Raw genomic sequence first — 21,873 nt, forward strand, 5'->3', positions numbered from 1 at the left:
CTGTCACGTTCTCTCGTCCTGGCCACACCTCCGCTCTCTAACCCCCCCTTCCCCACCCACACCCCCTCCCCTACCCACTTTGATGCATTTTTAAAATTTCGCCTTGGGGTGGAGTTATCTTTTTACAGGGAGGGTAAGATACACTTTAAGAAACTTGGCATGATACAAACGATTTTACACGTTATGTCACATTAATGGCATATTTTCTTTTGAATTTGGCTCAGCTAAAGTGAAACAGGAAGTGACATCAAAGGGGACTCTTCAAGAAATAAAACCTTCTCGTTTTGTTTATTTAAACAATATTATTTGAACTCTGACTCATCTCTCTATGACGGTGATTAAAATAATCCAAAGAAACATCAGATTCTTCTCTACAGTCTGTGTTGTCGGCCTTTGTAGCAACGCTCTGTTTACATTCAGACATTCCCCTTTGACATCACTTCCTGTTACTTCACATGCAAATATCTCAACAACTGTTCAAATTTTTTTTTTTACAATATCACAACATTGTTATCTTTCCAAAAATACATTCATATTTATTACAAAAAATTGACGTCACAGGCACTTTAATTCTTCAAAACTGAAGGAGAAATAGATTTTTTTGCGTGTTTGCTAAAACCAGTTGGCTGTGGCAGCCATCTTGAATGGCATTAACATAAAAAGTTATTCAGCTGTAGACGTACAGTCAATGATTACATTGACCTAAACATGTCCATGACCGGTGAGGCATTTGTTGAAATAAACAATCAGATTTAAAGCAGATTTATTTTTTTACAGCTGTTTTTCCAGTTAGGTTTTTAACCTCATTAAAAAAAGAAACTGGTAATTTTTTTAATAATTTAAAAAAGACTTTTGCAGTAAGATCAGATGGTTTTTGCCCTCCTCATCATTAAGTATGACAAGCATTTACATAAACTCCTAACAGCAGCTGTCCCAGATGTGCCTGAAGGTGCGAGAGCCGCTCGCAGCTTTAATTAGCATTTTTTTCAACTTGCAAATGAAAAGAGGTGGCAATAAATAATTGCAAACAAAACTGTTTTGTGAGAACAGACACAACTAATAAATCACCAGCTCTTATATAACAAGCTGTCCACAACAATTTGTATTTATAAAAACAGAGTGAGGAAGTAGCATCAGGCCTAAATAATCCCAGTTTGTTTTGCCGTGTCGCAGAAACCCACCTGTGAGAGACGGCTCRTCTGGTTCCTGATTGTGAATGGATTTGAAGTCCAGCTGCATTCGGGGAAGAGCAAAGATGGTTTCTGTTTCGTGCTTGTAGGTGTGGGAGCCGCGGAAGCTGCTCAACAGACTGGAGCTTTTGGCGGCCGCTCCGCTCTCCTGGTTGTTGGCTTCCACGTTCCTGAGCAGGTTCAGCTCTGAGGCAGGAGATTAAACACGTCAGACTGTGCTTACATTAACGTGACACATGTACGATATGACTTCATCTTATGTGATTTTACTGGGATGCAACGTGTGGCTAATAAAAACTATCACTTGTGAGCCTTTTTTCATTACAGGTGTGAGCTTTTCTCTTGTGGGTTTATCTCAAGGACTCTTTCAACCAGCGGCAGATGCTGGTCTTTCAAACTGGGACTGGTGCGAGGCTAGTGTGAAGTGTGTCTGCCTGTGAGTGCTTTGTGACGGTGGAGGGGCTCAGCAGCACCTGCTGGACACAAACTGTGATAAAAGTCAGAGAGTGCACTGCAAAAAATGTCCATCTTACCAAGTTTTAAAACCTTATATCAGCCAAAAAGTCTTTTTGATCTTGTTTTGAGACTGATTTACTAAACAAGAACTGATTGTGTAAGAATTATAATCTTGTTTTCAGAATGTGTAAGGTTATTTGTCTTGTTGGTCTGAAAATTTGACTCAAATTAAGTCAAAAATTTCTGCCAATGGAGTAAGAAAATTTTACTTGGTAAGATTCTTGAAATACTTGATTTGACTCATTTTTTTTCTTATTTCAAGAGTCTTATCAGGGGTTCTGCTACTTTTTGCTTTCAGCCAGCCTTTTGCTACTTTCGTTAACCCCTTAACAGTTGCCCCTGAAGCTGTATTATTATTATTATTATTATTTTAAAAAAATTCTGTCAATATACCGTAACTCACCAGCCCAAACTGCAGGGGTTACGAAGAAGATTTTAACAGGATAGAAGAAAAGAAAAAAAATTAGCAGACATGTCAACCTATTGGGGGCGCCATAATCAAGGTCTTTGCATTTGGTCCTCTGGCTTTTAAACATAAGTCACAAAATGTTTAGGCTTATAGCACCATAATCCCCGGACACCACTGAGTCACATGCTATAGGCAACACCCATTTCTGCCTAAACTTTTTTTTTTCTACAGCGCAAAATTACAACAACTTTTGGCTTTGTTTTAAAGATTTAAAGACTGATTGCCTCCAAACTCACCATCCTATATCTAGTTAGTATGCTGATTTTAAGTCCCTGTAAGCATTTCAACATTTTTGGTAGGTGTGCACGATATATCGGTACTGGCCGATATTGGCAATTTTTTAGAATATCGGTATTGGATCGATAAGTAAAACTGGGTCGATATTAACGTCCGATATTGATTTCCCACTTTTTAGCTTTAGTTTCTGTTTTGGGAGGGGAGATGTTTGTTTGAGCCGCATCTGTTTGATCATAATAGTGATAATGATGCTGTGTAACCAGGAATAACTGAAGTAGAGTCATGTCAGAGGCCTGGTTGTTTATTTACGGTATCAAAAAAAGACTCAAGTGTGTTTGTGTGTATATGTATAATATAATTTGTGTATATGTATAATATAATTTGTGTAATATCGGTAAATATCGGTTATCGGTCTTAACAGCAATAATTATATCGGATATCGATTTTGGCTGAAATTTTCATATCGGTGCATCCCTAATTTTTGGTAAGGGAGTCAAATTAAAGATAAGAACATCTGAGGAAGCTGCCTGACAACCTAGTTTTCAAAATAAAAGCCCCCCGTAGCGTCTGGAAATTTTTAAAGGGAGAAACCGTATCGTTTTTGCCCACTGGTGGAACAAAGTGTGTTAACGGGTTAATCAGGTTAAAATAAGCCAAAAAAGAGTCTTGCAAACATAAACAAACTCTACAGTCACCTTCATTCCTCATGGCAGTGACGTAGCTAAACCATTCTTTCACAGTAGCAACCCCATGTGGTGGGTTTTCGTGGCGCTGGCGAGTGATTTTGGTGATGGTGGCCATCGGACTTTCCAGAGCGCCGCACGGTTTCGTCACCATGGTGTTGTGACCCAGGTGGAAGTCCAGCGTCTGCACTATGTACGTCGAGTCGTCTTTGGAGCCTGGTGGGGAAGAAGAGTGGTGAAAAAAATGTCAACGCTGCCACAGAAACAAGAAGGAAAACAAAGGTGTTTCTCATCCTCACCGTCCTCCCAGATCTTCTGCGCCTCCGTCCAGAAGGCGATGTTGGGCTCCTCCAGGTGGAACAGAGCCCAGGACTTGGAGCGGAAGTTGGGCCCGTGGAAGCAGGCCAGCGTCATGTGGTTGCCGTGGAGGCTCATGGAGCCGCCCAGCTGCACGGCGTCCTCGGGCAGGGGCATCTGGAAGAGGGAAATGTGGCAGCCGGCGACGACCTTCAGCACCCCGGGCCAGTGCCGGTGATGAGCTGCATCCATGTCTGCGGTGAAGGAGAAGGCGGGGAAAAACGATCACTTTGACCGGAATGATGCTGTTCGCAGGATTTGACGTTGTTTTCATGTAACCTTTAATCTTTAAATTTATTCAGCCGCTGCTGTTATTTCTGATCACCTAGTGAGCATGTCTGATTAGATTCAGCTGCTTCGACAACAGTGTCGACKGCTTGAAAAGGCGGTATACAAATGAAGCTCATCAGAATTACAAATCATTTCACTTCCTGTACAAAACACGCTGTGCGGATCTTATTATGTAAAACTCTGCGTTAAATGTGTCAGCCGAAGGAGGTGCTCACACAGCTCCGCCGCTCCTTTCTCGGCGTTGATGACGGGGGTTTTTGGGGGCAGGTAGGGGCCGGGGCCCCACGTGGAGAGGGCCCGCTTGCTGGTGTCGAACTGCTGAGTGAAAAACTCCTGCAGCTTCATGCCGATCTTGATGAGGTCCGGCGTGGTGGAGCGTGAAATGATCACCTGGAAAATGTCCCAGTGCAGGTCCCCGTGGACGAAGATCTCGCTGTGAGGAGGCAGGGAGGAGGTGAAGAACAAAAAGGACTGAGAAAGATTGTCAAGAATAATGACAAACAATGTTTAAAATGACAAACAATGTTTCAATGTTTCAGTCTAGAAGCCAGCAGAGCTGCCGCATGGCAGCTCTGCTGGCTTCTAGACTGAAACATTGTAAAGAAAGTGCAACAAATTGAAATAAACGTCTATTACAGGGTTCCCACATCTCGGCTAACATCAAACTCAATGACTTCTCAAGGACCTTCCTCCACCAGTTTCCTCAAGTTCAAGCACCACATGCTAACATCAATTACCTACTGCTGAATTCTCAATAAAATAATTTAATACAATGAAAATATAATAAAAAACTGAACGACATACAACTTATCGGGTCAGAATCAATGAAAGAAAGTGAACTAAATGGACATTCGTATCCACAATGCATGGATTTGTTTAGTGAAGGTTGAAGCCTTGAAGATCTGCAGCAGACGTGTTGTAAAATGGTTCATTTCTCGATGACTCTGACTCAACGTGACAACTCATCGGTGAGGATGCACGCATGGTGCATGTGCTGCTGTGCATCACAGCCTGGCATGCAGAACAGTGAGGTTCTGTGACAGCTTCTACTAGGGCTGTGTATTGGCGAGAATTTGGCGATACGATACATATCATGACAGAGGGGTCACGATACGATATATCCCGATATATTTCRATAYTGTAAACAAGGCGATATGTTGCGATATTTTTAGTCCAAAAATTCTATTAAATAAAAACTTCTTACTGGGAAAAAAAAAAAAAAAATTCATTGTCTCAGAAAATTCTAATATTACATAGACATACTTTTGATACATTTAGCTGTGTTCTGCTTTGTATGTGTTTTATTTTATTTGTTTCATATTTCATCCATGTTTTCAATTATTAGACTAAATTTGCCGATAAATAGTTTGAAAATATATTTTTTGCAGCTTTTAGTTTTTAATATTAATTTACAATATGGTCACCCAACACTTAACAATAGCCTCTATGTTGTCATAAAGTTCAGTAAACAGATGATATGAAGCTGCTGCACAGAGTTTCTGGGATCAGCTGACCTGCATCCAGAACCTGATTTACATAACTGTGGGTCGAACAGCAGGGCAGGTCCCGAAGAAAACCAGTTAAGAAATTGAGAAGCTAAACGATTTAAACCATTTTTGAAGCGAAGACAGCAGGATAAAGTATACAGACTTTGATGCGATCATCAGCTGGACATTGAGAGCAACAGAGTTTTATGTCACGGGGGGAGTGCCGAGCTCGCTCGAGGTGATAGACGCATGCGCTATATGTAACGTGAAGGCTGACTACAGTTGGAAAAAAGAGCACAAGACACTTAATTTGGCTTAAAATACAGACATTCTGACAAATAAGTAACTGTTTGTAACCTTACCTCAGCTTAGAAGGCAGAGGGTGTCGGTCTTTTCCGCTCAGATTCAGCTATCGGAGCATGAAGCTAATGTTTACTCACAATGCTAATGCTCTCTTACTCTCTGGCGCTCAAGAGGTAGAGGAGCCGAATGGCTGGCTCACTGCTGCCAACTAGTGGTCAGAGGCTGAACTACAACATAAAAATGAACAGCTGGCAGGAAAGTTGACATTTTAAACCTTAATAAAAAATCAATACAGGGCTTTATCGATACAGTATCGGGAAATGAAATTTCGCGATATTTCTGTGTATCGATATTTTCTTACACCCCCTAGCTTCTACCCAACCGCCACCAGACTTTTGAACACTGCAAAAAAACCTAAGACTGTAATGCCTTTTCATCTGCCTGCTTTTAATTGTTTTGCACTTATTGGTTATACATCTCTTGCAYAAACTGAAAACTTTGCACTTATATTTGCACTGCCTCCCCTTTTTTGATCTGGTTTTTATTCTTATTCTATTTTATTTTACAATATTTTATTCTTCTTCTATATGTTTTATACAGTTTATCTAGCTGGTTCTGCATCGTAACTTCTTCCTGCAGTGCATCTCTGATGTTATGCTGAACGACAATAAAGATAACCTGAATGTTAACTACATTAAATRTGTACAGGCAACAAGAACGCGAAGTCTAACAAACAAAACTAAATAATAATCACACGCCGGCAGCGGCAGTCATCCATGTGAAATTTCAAACCCCAAAAAACATTCAAGGACTTTCAAGGATGGGTGTCCTTTATAGTGGTTTTCAAAAACTGTACTTGGTTTTTTATAATTCACAAACTTTCAAGGATCTCCTGTATTTATATYTCATGGCGTACCTTTTTTCAGACAGGCTGCTGTCAACGGTGCACAAGTTGACCTTCCATTCGTCCTGCAGCTGCAGGTCGGCATTGCTGAAAACGCCCATCAAGATGCTGGAGCCCATGTAGTCCACCCGGGCCTCCGTAGAACCCATGGTGATCTGGATCTTGTGGCTGGGCTGCTGGTTTGGGTGTTCAGAGATGTGGGCTGAAAAGCACATAAATTATTTTAGCACTCACTCTGCTGGAGATATAAAAATATATATTTCAAAACTTTCTGAAAGCTCCCAGTGATGATCCATTAAACAGTTTAAACTTTATTCTGGTGAACAGCCGCTGACGAGGTGGAGGGAAAACAGCTAATGTCAGGAAAGTTGATCCTTGGTRGACTTACAGACCATCTCCAGGGTGTTCACGTCGATGTTTCCGCCCACCACTCCGCCTTTGGAGTCGAGCTTGGAGCGTCCGAGGCCCACAGACATGCTGATCTCCCGGTCCCGGTTGCTGCCGACAGACAGCCGGCCCTGACTCTTCAGGCCGCTGGTTGTCCAGCTGAAGGGCAAAAAAACAAACCGTGAGAGCCGCTGAATAATGCAGAACGAGATTAAACATGACTGACTCATCCCAGGAAGATGCTTGGGGAAAAACACGAGTAACCAGAGAGGAAAGCAGGAGTCGATCTGGAACACGCAGTCACCTGGTGTTTTTGTTTTATCGTCTTTATGTGCCAATTATCTGCTTCTGCTTGTGTTTGTAAAATTCTGAAAACAACTAYTTTAAACTGAAGCTACACCTTTACAAAAAGCCTGCAGGACAGAAGAACATCCTGAAGAAATCAATTATTTAGCAAGAGCACAAAGAGGACTTGTGAGGAAAAGCAACGTGGCTTCATGTGGCACTTTTGATTTAGTTCAAATGATGTTTGTGYCACTGTTTCTGCTGCATTTTCTGCCTCAGCATTAAACTTAAAGRTGGGCAAAAACATGAGCAATAAAGTGCTGAAAGGAGAAAATGTGTTATACCAGAGTTGGTGCGGATTACTTGGATTATAAAATAAAACACTGAAAATGTTTAGCTCAGATGCTAACGGTCAGTCAACAGACCACTCAGGCTCATCAACACTAAAATAACATTTTTTTAACATAAACAATAACAAAAATAGACAATTCAATAAATAAAATTGTGGGCATAAAATGAATGCATTCAAAATGTTCAATGTAAAGGTTTCAAATAAAAAAACCTGTAAAAAATAGATTTGGTAAATTGCAAATGAAAATTTGCAATTTATCAAATTTAAACTTTTTAAACTTTTGCATGGTAGAACCAGAAGCTGCTCTTCACATTAGTGACAAGTAACAACAGCTTTTTGACAAGTTTAAAGTTTCTTTAAAATACATTAAAAATGTTAACAAATAAACTACAAAAAATATTTATTTGACTAAGTGCAAATTAAAATATAGCTGTATCTGCAGCTGTATTTGATCATGTTTTGAACTTTGAAAATACTGCATGACAAAACCAGAAGCTGCACTTCATTTTCGTGACAAACTTTGGTGTTTTCTGACAGGCTGTCTTCATTTTTGCTTCTACTTCTTTTAAAATAGGTTTCCATTCTTGGCTGGTAGCTAAGGTTCTTCTTCTATGTATTAAAAAAGTTGTTAAACATCTGAGTGGCGCACTACTGCTACTAGTGGTGAGAAAGTGTATTGCAACTTACTCAAAATCAATGCGGTCCCACGGCCCTCTGTGGCCCAAAGTTAAAAACTGTTGTTCTTTTGAGGCCCTCAAGGTGGCGCTCGTAGCCCACAGGCTAAGAATCTCTGGTTTAGACCCTGTTTTTGTTCGATGTGCGCTTCACATTTGTGTTTCCACTTCAGTCGCTGAGAGTCAAGAAAGTCCTTTCTGACAGATTTACTGTTGTTTTAATTTGAAGTTTAAAGCCAGTTTAAAGCTCAGAGGGTTTTTTTTCCGATTCATAAATAAACACCTCAGGAGGTGAAAATAGATATTTTGGTTTAAGCACCAACAAATAATTGCATCCTGTTATGTGCTTGGAGAGAGGACTCAGAGTATTCGTGTAAAATTAAAAAAATGAAGCAATTTGTTAAAAACAGGCAAGAGCAAATTAGGGCCCGAGGGCCAAACGCGTCCCTTGAGCCACTTTAATCCGGCCCTCAAAAACCCTCGTACGAAAACAAAACAACTCACTGTCTCCAGAGGAAAGTCAAACCAGGTCTTTTATGCCTTTTTACCAGTTTTAGCATTAATGTGGGACAAACAACTGCACTTTTATGTTGGAGATTTGAAAAAGGTTTTCTATTTTTTCCTGTAATTATGACTTTGCTTATGCATAATGAATTTTATGTCATTTTTTTTAAACATATCTTCATTTAGACCTCCAGACTCTTAGATCTACAGTAAGCTGTCAAATCCATGAATAAATCAGTTTGTTTCTCTGCCTGCAGAGACTTACGTGTTGTTTCCCATCACGTTGCTCATGTTCATTTGGACCGTGAGTTGTTTTAAGTTGATGGCGAACACCACCAGCGTCTCCCAAGGAGACCCCTGCTGCCCAGCTGACTTCCCGTTCTTACTGAAGGAAGGAGTGGATGTTTTGGTCACAGAATCTGGGGGGAAAGCAACAGAAATGCAGTTGTTGAATGAATTCCTTTAAACTGAAACAGGAACAGAGGAAGTGTTCCCGGTYGGTTACCTCTCCTGGGAGCGGAGGAATCAGACACGCTCCGGGTGCGTCCCGGAGCGGGAGACTTCAGGTGACCCAGGCTGCTCGGGGACATGTTGCTCCCGGTGGAGTGCTCCGAGAACACATTGGGGGACGGAGGAATGTGAGACCCCATGCTGCCGTCCCAGGTCCTCCAGTAGGCCTTCCTGCTGGACTCGGGGGAGAGGTGCTGGGTGATGTTTTCAGCAGAATCAGGGGTGGCAGGCCCAGAAGCTGCTGTCAGGTCAACATTTGGAAACTTTAGGAATCTGGTTGTTCACTTTTTGACTTTTTTTTGGTAGTCTTTCAAAAAGAAAATCACTGTATGTGTGCTAAAACGTGTTAAGAAGAAGACAAACAACAGAGCCTAACTTTAGTAAGAACTCTGTGGGTCAAGATTTAACTACAGAACCAGATGACGATGCAGACGACTGGTTCACAAAATGACAGCAGCAGRAAATTGTGACCCTAATTATCTCTGGTTAAAATATGCAAATTCTGCAATTAGGCCAATAAAACCATCATTATACTTTTTCCATTGACTTTTTACAACATATTCTGACAAAAAAAGGAATCCGCTAATATTTAAGATCGATTTTTGTTTCTGGAAATCATCTCCAGACCTTAAACTGGATACTTTGCGCCCTACAGTGTGCACACACTTTTTGGGAAACGCTGCTGTAAATGGCTCACACACACATACAGAACTACCACTTTCACCGACACACACAAAGAGCAGGTACCCGGAAGGTTGATGGTCTGGTCTCCAAGGAAGAGGCGTCGGGCGATGCTGCGACGGTACCAAGCTCTGGGGAAAGCCAAGATCTCGCTCAGGCGTCTCATGTCGTATTTGAAGGAAGCTGAGCCGATGTCGCACACAGCTGAGGAGAGAAAAAAACACCTTTACCTGGAAAACACTCCTTTGGCAACAGGTTTCCCAGCACTAAGTTGAGTGTTTTCTTATAAATGTGAATTTGTCTGGTTAGTTTCTTTGACCATTGCTTCAGAAATTACTTGAAAAAGAGTTCATGATATTAAAAATGTGCAACTCAGAAATCTCTTATTTTGAAATTTATACCCTTAAAAAATAATGACTTCGAAATGAGACCAAAGATGAAATCCTGTCCTTAATTTTTTCATCTGATCTCCTGCTGGGAATGCCTCGTTAACAGAGTTGGGGTGTTTTCCARGGATACCTGAGATGTTGATGAGGGTCGTGTCCATTTTGCCTCCTTTAGCAGAAATGCTGTCGATGAAGGTTGGACCTCCTGTGCGCCTCATCCTGGACAAACTGACTTTMACAAACTCTAGGTTGATGCTCAAGGAGTCCTTTCTACCCGTCACTGAAGATGGCTCCTCGTCCACTGTACCTGCAGGGGAAGCATTTAGCAACAACAGCAATCTCCTTCATAACAGCCATCGTTATATTTCTGCCAATCTACAGAATTATAGATGCCAGGCGTTCAGGAGGCAGGTGTATTATTAAAAGACTGAAGCTCCGAGACATTAGTGAGTTTTTATTGCATCGAGTTTTCAGTACCTAACGGCCCCGGGCCYGGAGGCAAGCCTGTAACAGCTGATTTCTGCTTGCCGGCGCCGTAGGGATGGAAGACGTAGAGGGAGAAGTCTGACATGCAGGCGGTGAAGCTCAGGCCTGAGGAAGTGACGGGGGTGGCGGTGAGGTCTGACTGGCTGCTGCTGTGCCGGGTCCTTCCTAAGGGGCTCCCMAGAACTGGAGACGCTGCAGGGAGGAAGAGGAGAGCTGCACAGATTAATAACACATACACCAGGAGAAACACTCTTCCCCCCAGAATGATGTGCTGTAAGAGACACCCACCTTTGCTGGGAGGTAATTTGGGGACGTGCTGCCCAGGTGGGGTGGAGGAGGGTGGGTGTGATCCATCGGGAAGGTTGGATCCTGTCGGGGTTTCCAGCTCTCCCCGGTTGGAGGAGAACACCAGGTCTAAGGAGGGAAGCTTGAGCATGCACTCCACCCTGGACATGGGCAGGCAGCTGAAGCGGATCTGAGAGGGCTGGAAACAAACACGACCAGAGAAAACACGTCATTCCACACATGGAGAAACACTCAAATCAAACTGGTGCAGGAAGCCAGGAATCTAGAATTTTTTCCTATTATACATAAATGACCTTCCAAAAATATTGAAGTATTCAAATATTTTAATGTATGCTGATCATACTGTTCTTTTTTTGTCTGATTTCAATATTGAATCTATTAATAGTCATTTACAAGCAGATCTTCAGACATTTCATGGTTGGCTTCAAGATAATCTTTTGTCAATTAATGTTAAAAAAAATCTGTGTGCTCGTATTTTTCCTCACCCAGGAGACATTTCAATATAACAAATCAACTCACTTTTTAAACAAACTCAAATATTGTCACTACCTACAAATATCTTGGAATTACTTTGGATTCTCATTTGACTTATYGTGATCATGTACAAGTCTTAACAACTAAGTTGAAACAGAAATTATGCGTTTATTCAAAAATTAGATCCAATCTGACATCTTCTGTTTCAAATATCTATCTTCATGCCATTATACTCTCAACCATGTCGTACTGTTTACCTGTTTGGTCTCTTACAACAAATGAAATCTTAGAACCCATAGTTAGGCTCTACAACAGGGCCTACAAAATTCWTAAAAAACTTCCTGGTTGGACTCATCACTGTACAGTTCTTTCATTGTCTGATGCCTTGACTTTTCAGAATTATGTTTTGTATAGAGGTATTAATTTATATTTTCAGATCTTCCAAGGTGCCAATTATTTAACTCTCTGTGCATTGCTGCCCAAATCAAATTCTGGAAGTGGTCATTCAACTAGATCTGTTACAAAAGGACAACTGATATTACCAACTTTTAAAAACTGTTACGGCCAGAGGTCTTTCTTCTATGTTTATACTAAAGCATGGAATGACATTCCTCAAAACATAAAGTCCATTTCAAAACTACAGCCCTTTAAGAAGAATCTTGTCTGCCATCTGCTGGACACTTTTTGTTGTGCTCATATTTAGACGTCTTATTTTGCAAATGCTGCCTTCCTGAAATTTGGTATGCTTGTTTGTCTTTGTGTCTATGGTGTAWWAWKRWKKKRWTKKKRWKSYKWWAWTYTGAGTGTTTTATGTGCTGCAGAACAGGAACCTGCTGTAAAACAGCAATTATGCTGAGTCAGGCTTGATTTTTAATAATCTTTTCCTGTTAAATAAAAAAAAAATAAAAAGGGACTGGGCGGTATGACCTCTAATTCATATCACGGTATAAATTGAATCCCTTCACAGTAACGGTATATATCTCTGTAGAAAATTATGATAAAATGCAAAGATATTGTCATTTTTAGAGCTTTTATTTTGCAGAAAACTGTAATCATAATCAAACACAGTGTTTTTGCTGTAGTGCAAATGAACATAACACAAGTACAAAATAATGTTWTATATATATTGCAAAACAGTTTCAACAACAAACAAAAGCATTTCTCAAATTTTCAACAATATSAAAATAAAGTGGATGTTATAACCAGTACTTCAAGTAAAATCAGTCATTTAGACATAAAACAATTTTAAGTTGACATAAGTTGCCTAAAATATTATAGTGTGACAGGACCTTAAGCTGCACATAGTCCTGTCACAAATCAGTTTCAGATAACTGGAATGTAAGTGTGGTGAAGCCAAATAAATGTAATATCTCCTGCCATACGATGAGCTTCTGCCTGCTGAACTTATCAGCAGCTGCTCTGCTGCCTCTCAGAGCAGAAGATGGATTTATGACTGAACAAACGTCCACATCTTTTTTTATCATCTCTGTGGATAACAATACATAAAAGTTTTTTTCTCCGACAACTTGGATGTGAAAAAACTACAGTTGTTAAAGCTTCGCTCTGCGTGACGTACAGCAGGAGGGAGGAAATGATCCCGCWACATGACGTAGCTTTTCTACAGCAGGAGAGGAAATGTTGAGGATTTATTCTCTCTTTACGTGTTTTAAAACACTATATTTCTTCATTATATTTCAACCTCCTCCTGATCAGTTGTCTCTGCACTCACAGCCCTGTTGATACAGGTGTGATGATGTAACTGACGACAGGACGGCAGAGGGTAAATTTGTACCGTAGGCCAACTTTATATAGTTTCTACCATCTATCGCATATACTGCGCAGACTACTAGAATAGATCTATATGACCTGCAGAAAAAGATGAAAGTGTAAAATATGAAATGATGCAATAAGAGGGGATATATCTTTAGATAAAAAAACAACTTATAGCACATATCTGTGATTTGGAAATAACAGCTAATAAGGAAGAGATTTTTAAACTTTACCTGAACTCTGACGTAAACGACCACGTCCACAGGGAACGATGAGTAAGCCGACGTGGAGGAGGAAACCAAGGAGGTGGCTGATTCCTCCAGCGGTTCCACTGGATCGAACTGGCCCATGTCCTCCTCTTGGGTGGCCACAGATGCTAATATTCACACGACAACAAAGACTCATTACGCAATCGAACAATAACGTACAAAGCAGCTAAGCTCCATCTATAAAACAGAGACAAACCCATGTAGCTCCTCTCCACGGGGGTGATGGGAATAGTTTCCAGAGCTTTTTCTAGGAAGTCCAGTAAACAGGGGCTGATGACCATTTCCTCTGGCAGAGTCTGGAGGGCCACCCAGGCGTACAGCTTGGCTGTCTTTACCCCTCCACTACCTTTACCTTTGGCTGCAAAAACACATTACAGTTAACAGTCATGTGGAGGGGATCATCTTTTAACAAAAACAAAGTTAATTCTCAGGTTTTTTCCTCCGTTTTGTGCCTCGTCATGCATGGAGATGTTTGGTCAACGGTGCCCTCTTTATTCATGCGGGGTGAAACTACATGCTTTTGATTCTAAGGGTCTTATTATGGATGGTCAGATGGACGAGGTGTGACACTCCGGTGGCTAATCACGGCTGGCGCTAAAGCATGCAACTCTAAATGAGGAACTGCTCAGTACCTGATGGAATAGGTGGGGGCGGGGGAGGTAGGAGCGAGTTAGTCTTGCTTTGGACAGCAATGGGTGGGGTTGTAGGGCTGCTATCTTTCATACCAAACAGCTTGGACTCTTTGGAGAGGGTGCGGGGGAGGGAAGATCCACGCGACGCATTGGGCGACTCTGTCTTCAAGGTTTTAGAGTTGTAGTGCAGCTTCAGAATAACAAAAAAACAAAGAAATTTATTATTTAAAGTACAAAGAAAATAGAAACTTGTCCAATCTGAGTGTTGAGACAGAAGCTGACCTTCACGTCAACTCCTGGAATGTAGAAGACTGTGGTCTCCAGGTCACTGGATTTGGTTTGCAGAGTGGAGGGACATTTCTTTCCAGCCAGAAGGTGACTGGTGGAGGTGGAGGTGGGCTGGAGCTTTTTCTTTTTAGGGGGAGAATCCTGGTCCAGACTCTTAAGGCTGCGATCATAGCTCCTAAACAAACAATAGGAAGTAGAGTGTCGACATACTCAGGACACCAAGACAAGTCTTTATCTTTAAGTAGTAGTAGTAGTAGTAGTAGTAGTAGTAGTAGTAATAATAATAATAATATTTTTTAATTATTGCCTTAAGCGTTTATTCTGATTGAATTTTCTCCTGATTTACTTTGATTAATGTTCTTGTGTAAGTTAAATCACAGTTGCCAATTCTCTGTTATTAGGTTAATGCCCAATTTCAAAGTCATTGCGGCTAAAACATCTATTCACAGGCGACAAGATTACGTTTGAGGTGCTGATTAAAATTTACGCCATTTCAGTCCTTTTAAATTTTTGACATTTATTCCATTCATTATTGTTTATTAAAACTGATTTCATTTGTCTTTTATGACTTAATTCTGTTTGCATTTTACATTTTTGGTGATATCATTTTGGTCGTCATACAAATTACACTATTTCCTGCATTTGTTGCACCAACACATTGCATTTGTTGTTAATTATTATTATTATTATTATTATTATTATTATTATTATTATGCAATAAAACACAAAAAGGAATAAAACAAATGAAAACAATAAAACATCATAAATAACATGTTAAATAAAGGTGATGAAAGATGGAAGTTATACTGAATATGTCTACTAGATACTTTATCTGGTATCTGACTCAATTTTCTTGCCTCAACTTTCAGAGTTTTTTTTTTWAATTTCATTCATAAAAGAAACAAAAAGTCCATAAAAAACAAAGTAAATTAGTTACTGAATAAAAAGAGTGCAGAAAGAAGAAAAATAAATCGTATATCTGCCCTTTATGTTTAAGTTGTTTGTTCCTTCTAAAATAATTTCAATACAAACATCAAGGCTAAAATTAGTAAAATGTGAAAAAAAAMCCTAAAAGCTTAAAGTAGCAAATCCATAGCTAAAAGGCTAAAGTAGAAAAATGGTATTTAAAAAGATAAATGTAGCAGAATAGCTGCTAAACATTAAACATAGTAAAATAGGAGCAAAAAGCTAAAAGTAGTATAAGATTAGCGAAAAGTTAAATGTAGCATAAGAAAACAAAACAGAGCAATGAACTAACCTGGAACAGATTTAAAAGACAATATTGTTTTTGGATTAATTAAAGAGATCATAATGTATTTATATAGGGGATTTAACTTTAAATAAAAGATAAATATTTAGAAAAATGTAAAAAGTACAAGCTGAATGTTTTGATATATAAATAGTGTAATAGAATAAAGTATTGCAGAAGTATTTAGATTAAAAAATGCATAAAAGAACCATTAATAAAGAAACAACAACAACGCAAAACGAAAAGGCTTGAGTCAGAAGAGAGCGATTCAGTGTACCTCCTGCAGGAAATGTCTTCCTGCTCAGGCTGCTGAGTCGTYGGGTGAAGGACGCACTTCCCACTATCAATCTCCACGCGAACGTCAAGCTCAAAGTCGATGTTTTTTTCAGGAGTTGGGCCGCTGAAGCTGCGGTTAACTGGTGAGCTGGGCCAGCGCTCCGTGAACAGCTGACTCACAGTAGAGAGGCCCAGGGGCTTCCTGTGAGGCGCTTGGCTGAGAAGAACAAAGGTGAAACGGTGAATGAGGTGCAAAAGAAATACTTATTTTCCCCCCTGGCTTAATGAATTATTTGGGTTTTTTATAGAACAGATGGAAAAGCATGACAACTGTGCTCTAAACCTCTAAAAAGCATTACTTTTCCAGCAAACTTCACAAGTATTTCAACATTAAATCAAAGATTTCTTTAACAAAAATTCCTAATAAAATGACCAGTGATCATGTGAAACCTAAGCCGTTTATCCCAAGAATGACAGCAGAAGACAACTCACAAAGGCCTGGGGTAGTTCGACGGTTTCACAAACTCGTCCTCCTTCTCTGAGTCTTCGGAGGAGGAAGAAGACGGGTCGTCTCGCTGCAAGGGAATGGCGGGTGAGAAGACAGCAGGGGTGGAGGGGGTACTGAAAACTGACCGCTGGCTTTCAACATCAGATGGAAAATGAAGGTGAGGATGAAGATGGGATGGTTCATCGGGGGTGACGGGCAACAGGTCCACCTCTGACTCCTCAGGAAACTTCAGAGAGGGACAGAGAGTCAAACTCACACAAAGGTTTCAGAATCTAAAGACAAATCCAAACCCTCTGGGAGATTTAGACGACAGGAAGCAGGAAATYCAGACCAAGGAATCAAACTTTGAARGACCAAGTTGAGAATTCAGTTGACTTTTCATAAAAAAGAAACTCTGCTGAGAAACTGTCCATCTAACCAAGTCTTTGTCTTATCCCGACAAAGTTTTTTTGAACTTGTTTTATGTATAACAAAAGCAGAAAATGTAAGRTTATTTAGCCTCATTACCCTGGACATTTTCCTTATTTCAAGAATCTTACCAAGTGCATTTGTTCTTAATCCACTGGCATTTTATTTTCAMTTRATTTAAGAAATATGAGACAATTCAGACTCAAATTACCGGTAAGTGAAATAATCTGCTAATGGAATAAGAACAATTGMATTTGCTAAAATTCTTGAAATAAGGAAAATTCCCAGGGTAATGAGGCTAAATAACCTTACATTTTCTGCTTTTATTAWACATAAAACAAGATCAAATAAACTTTTTGTCTGTATATAAGATAAAGACYTGGTTAGATAGACAGTTTTTTCAGAGAAAACCCAACCAGCCTATAACTGTTCACCAAGAAGCTGAGAGACTCCCTCTGTTTGGAGGAACTCTGAGAAAAGAAGGACATCCAGACCCCCACCCCACCCCTCCACCGGAGGAAAAGCCTGCGACATACAGCACCTACAAACACAACCAAAGCAAAGAAAAAAAAACACACCCAAGAAAATCTACAGACAAGCAAATTTTCTACAKTTTAACTGCTTATTTGTGTAGTTTTTAGTGCAGAGTGTCCTCTATTTACAAAGTCAGTTCTAATAGAGGCATTATGTACAGAAAAGACTAAATCATTACTGTCTGAATTAAAAAATAACCAGTAAATGAACACTTACGTGGGAAAAGCCTGAGGGTCAAAATGTTATTGAATAAAGTGAAATATTTAGTCCTCTATTGACTTCATTCAGAAGTAGATTTCATTAGTTATTATTTCCCAACAATTTAGTTTAATCAGTAAATGGAACTGATTCTGTTAATCTCTGCAAAAAAATTGTTAATGATATATCAGGTAAGAAATAAGAAAATTAGGTTTAAGAGGGCTAAAGACACCATTTAAACCTTTTATTAATTTGTCAGTGCAATCAAATACTCTGATTCTGCATGGGTAGACAAATCAGATGAAGTACTCTTCTATCAAAACTAGTTTATTCCAGAGAGGAAAAGGCCGTCCGTTGTGACAAATGAAGCAAAACATGCAGAGATGTTAGAAACCATCCAAATGTTCAGGTTAAAGAGAAGCTGCTGGATTTATTATGCAGATTCATGACAGGATGAAGGCAGGAAACGCCTCAATAAATTCAGTGCTGGCTCTTTTRTATACGGTTCACGATCCTATAGAGAAATTTTAAAGAAACTTTACATTTCTGGATGACATCAGACACAAGCAATGCTTAACTGGAGCCAAACAAACAGGAACATGGTTTGTCCTGTGCAAAGATATTAGACTTTTAGCACATCATCCTGTTTTGATTGTTCATAATCAGAATCCAATCAGCACGTAAAGGCCAATTCCATCAGGAAAAAGAAGATGCAGAAGAATTTAGTAAGAGTTGATCAGAATTCTTTGATTTGTTACATTTTATGTTTGAACCATGTACCTTAAATACACATCCTGGACTGACAGGTGAATGCAGAGGGTCCACAGCCTGACAATTATTTATTAATTAAAGAGGGTTATTTAAAAATAACAAGATTTTGAAAATACCTTGTTAAAGTAACAAACACATGCAGAAATGGAGGATGAAATGGTGATGATGAAAATAAAACAACAGTCAACTCTTCAGTTAAGTCACGGAAATGAAAATATTTTAATTTTAGCTGTCCCCGCTCGACAAGCACATGAAATATTAAGGATGTTTATCTTTTACCGTGTCCTGGATGTTGAAGGTGACGCGGGGTCCCGGAGAGGAGACGTCCACACGGATTTCTGTGAAGTCATCCACATCTCCGATCCTGGAACTGAAGACACGGTTTAACGATGCAAACATGCACAAACTGCATCTGAAACACTCGAAAATATAAAATCATTTAAAAACCACTTAGGCTGTATTTAGATGAGCCATGAGCTCATCGGTGTAATCAATATTCAACTCAAAGAGCAAGGAAGTTATTAGTTGTTCATATCTTAAAAACATTTTAATTGCGTAACATTTCCACTTATGCAACAGCAGATAAAGTGTACAGAGGATTGAAACTGACATGATTAGAAATAAAAGCAGAAATATCTGGACCAATAGATACACTAAAAATGCACCAATTAAATTAACAAAGAAGAACCTTACCACGTTTTATAATTTAACTGACCTTCATATTTATTTTTCAAGCTTAGTCCCAATAAATTATATATTTTAGCAAATAATTTACATTTTACTGTTTTAAAATTTATTTTTTAAAACAGTAATTACATTGGTTTTCTTTTAACTTGTGTCTTTAATGATTTATTCGTTTTTTTAATCATTTTCCTCACAAGTTTTATTTCCATGTGTTGCTTTTACATGTTTACCGTTTTTACTTTACCTTAATGCATATTGGGGGTGATCCTTCTTGGCTTAGCTCCTCTCCTATTGGTCAATGGTGCATGCCTGTGCTGCCTTAGTTTAGCTTGAAGTTTAATTTTTAGTTAAAAACAAAAGCAAGGAGGAAAACTCTTACCAGTGCTTTTTTTTTTAACTAAACTTTCAACTTTTTTCTAAATTGAGGCAGCACAAGCATGCCCAGTGGATCTGCACATGGATCCTGCTTCTTCCTGTCTGTTGACCAATAGGAGAGGAGCTCACCCAGGAAGACCCGCCCACCTTATTTACATAATACGTAAAATGCATAAATGCAGGAGACAGAGAAATGTAAAAGCAACACATAAAAGGATGCACAAGTAAAAGAAAAACAGAAATATATATTTTTAAAAACAAAAAAATGTAAATTATGTGCTAAAATACATAATTAATTGAAAATAAGCTGGAAAGATAAATAGGAAGGTCAGTTAAATTATAAAACATGAGGTAAAGTTCTCATTTTTCAATTTAATGCAATGTATTTTAAGTGTATTTATTTACTGATTGGTCCATTTATATATTTCTGCTTTTATTTCTAACTATGACAGTGTCAGTCCTCCATAAAGTACTGCCCTTACTGCTCCACACCTTTGTCGTTCTACTCTTTTCAGAGTCGGTCGGCCCGCTGCTGCTGAGATGCTTTTTGAGCGGTTGTAGCTCGGCTTGTAGCCGAGACCCCATTTGTCCTTTAAAGAGGCCGCCTGCGTAGTAACAAACAGAAAATAATCGATAAAAGAATAAATTAAAACAACATCCAGGCTTGATTTACATCTATTTTATGTCACAAGCTCTAAAAGTGATTTGGTATGTTTCTGCTCAGGGAAAAGTAAAAGAGTGACCCTCATGCTGGAGCGGCGCAGCTTCTTTCTGACGTCCCTCCGGATGTCGTTGACGGCCACCGACTCCAGCTGCTGGTACCGCTGRATCTCCTGGTTGATGGTACCTTCACTGGCTCCCAGTTTTCTACAATGAAAAGCGTGGAAGTACTGTAGGTATTAAAATAATTCCATAAAGCAGAATCAGTCGGCATGGGGAGGAARTAATCTAACTTGAGGTCATCGATGACTTTGGCCTGTTCGTTCAGCTCTCGAATGTCCACCACCCTCTTCGAGAACTTCCTCCCACGAGCGTCGGTCACCTGGTTCCCCATCACCATCTGCCTCCTTGGGTCAATGGTCTCCTGGTAAACAAGTAACCCACATCAACACAGACATCATACCTGATAAAAAAGGACGACAAACCAGTGAATTATGATTAAACCTAAGGATTAAACCAACAAATCCCAGCTGAATGATTCAGTCTATTATCCTGTCACAAAACATGCGACCCCACCACCACCAACACCACCCCACTCAAAGACAAAAAGTGGAAAAACAAAGCTCTACTGCCCCAGCGAATCAATGATAACAAATATTTTCTATTCACCCAACACTGGGAAAAAAAAAGCGCTTCTCTCTATGATCAAATTATTTCCCCAACAATTAAACAGATCTGCTCAGCATTTCTGGATCCAAAAGCCTCATTTGTAGCCTGCAGGTGACTGACACACGGCCAAGTGATTCCGTCAGCCCAGAGGACAGTCCACACTGTGGGTCACTACATACACAAGCCCAGGAGAGGGGTCTTTGGGCCTTGGCTCTGTCCGTTTGGAGGCCAGGCGGTGCACAGTTTATGTAGACCGATGGGTCACATTCACTCTGAGGCCTGGGGCTGAGGCCCAGGATGTGGTTTACCAGACGCTTCCTTAAGGTGAGCCGAGGGCTGGCCTGGCTCTCTGGACTCTGCAAACAACGGCAGGGACAGATCGATGGAAAGGAGGAAGAACGGTCCGATTTGTGTCAGGCTTCAGAAGCTTTGTCTGAAGCAGGGGTGGGCAATCCTGGTCATCTGCGGGGCTGCCACTAAACCTGCATGTTTTACTTGTTTCCGTGCTCCAACCCACCCAATTCAGTGATTGGATTACCTCTAAGTTCTGCAGAAGCTTGGTCGTCAACCACTTATTCAAATCAGGTGTGTTGCAGCAGAGAAACAAGCAAAACATTCAGGACAGAGGAAAACATAGACCAGGACGGACCACCCCTGCCTCAGACAAAACTCCTAAAGCTACGGTAAACCAGGGTGGATTTATTTAAATGTACGTGCAAAAAATAAAAAGCACAGCTCCACATTACTAAAGACACAATTATTCACTTTCCTACTAATAATTGAGAAAACAGAACTCAGTCTTGTTTGTAATTTATACAGGTGCTAGTCATAAAATTAGAATATCATGAAAAAGTAGATTTATTTCAGTAATTCCATTTAAAAAGTGAAACTTGTATATTATATTCATACATTACATACAAACTCATATATTTCAAATGTTTATTTCGTTTAATTTTGATGATTACAAATGACAACAAATGAAAATCTCAAATTCAGCATATCAGAAAATTAGAATATTACTGAAGACCAATAAAAACAAAGGATTTATAGAAATGTTGGCCAACTGAAAAGTATGAACATGAAAAGTATGAGCATGTACA

General features: G+C 39.7%; 1 protein-coding gene across 11 annotated transcripts in view; it reads right to left on the minus strand.

Moving 5' to 3' along the window:
* The window catches only part of kiaa1109 (KIAA1109 ortholog), a gene marked incomplete in the record, with an annotated part of 88,764 nt that overhangs the window by 5,709 nt on the left and 61,182 nt on the right, over positions 1 to 21,873 (minus strand). For 4 of the 11 annotated variants that reach the window (XM_014013742.1, XM_014013745.1, XM_014013746.1 and 1 more), the window contains 24 exon segments: positions 1,182 to 1,376; positions 3,108 to 3,311; positions 3,395 to 3,646; positions 3,959 to 4,176; positions 6,450 to 6,639; positions 6,826 to 6,983; positions 8,905 to 9,058; positions 9,145 to 9,390; positions 9,897 to 10,034; positions 10,350 to 10,523; positions 10,694 to 10,894; positions 10,991 to 11,186; positions 13,486 to 13,628; positions 13,718 to 13,879; positions 14,154 to 14,343; positions 14,436 to 14,616; positions 15,968 to 16,183; positions 16,459 to 16,700; positions 18,395 to 18,442; positions 18,665 to 18,755; positions 19,937 to 20,049; positions 20,188 to 20,311; positions 20,398 to 20,528; positions 20,953 to 21,129. In XM_014013742.1, the coding sequence (XP_013869196.1) occupies positions 1,182 to 1,376; positions 3,108 to 3,311; positions 3,395 to 3,646; positions 3,959 to 4,176; positions 6,450 to 6,639; positions 6,826 to 6,983; positions 8,905 to 9,058; positions 9,145 to 9,390; positions 9,897 to 10,034; positions 10,350 to 10,523; positions 10,694 to 10,894; positions 10,991 to 11,186; positions 13,486 to 13,628; positions 13,718 to 13,879; positions 14,154 to 14,343; positions 14,436 to 14,616; positions 15,968 to 16,183; positions 16,459 to 16,700; positions 18,395 to 18,442; positions 18,665 to 18,755; positions 19,937 to 20,049; positions 20,188 to 20,311; positions 20,398 to 20,528; positions 20,953 to 21,129 (4,144 nt within the window). 11 annotated transcript variants of the gene reach the window in all.

This window comes from Austrofundulus limnaeus, unplaced genomic scaffold, assembly GCF_001266775.1.
Source record: "Austrofundulus limnaeus strain Quisiro unplaced genomic scaffold, Austrofundulus_limnaeus-1.0 Scaffold105, whole genome shotgun sequence".
NCBI lineage: Eukaryota > Metazoa > Chordata > Actinopteri > Cyprinodontiformes > Rivulidae > Austrofundulus > Austrofundulus limnaeus.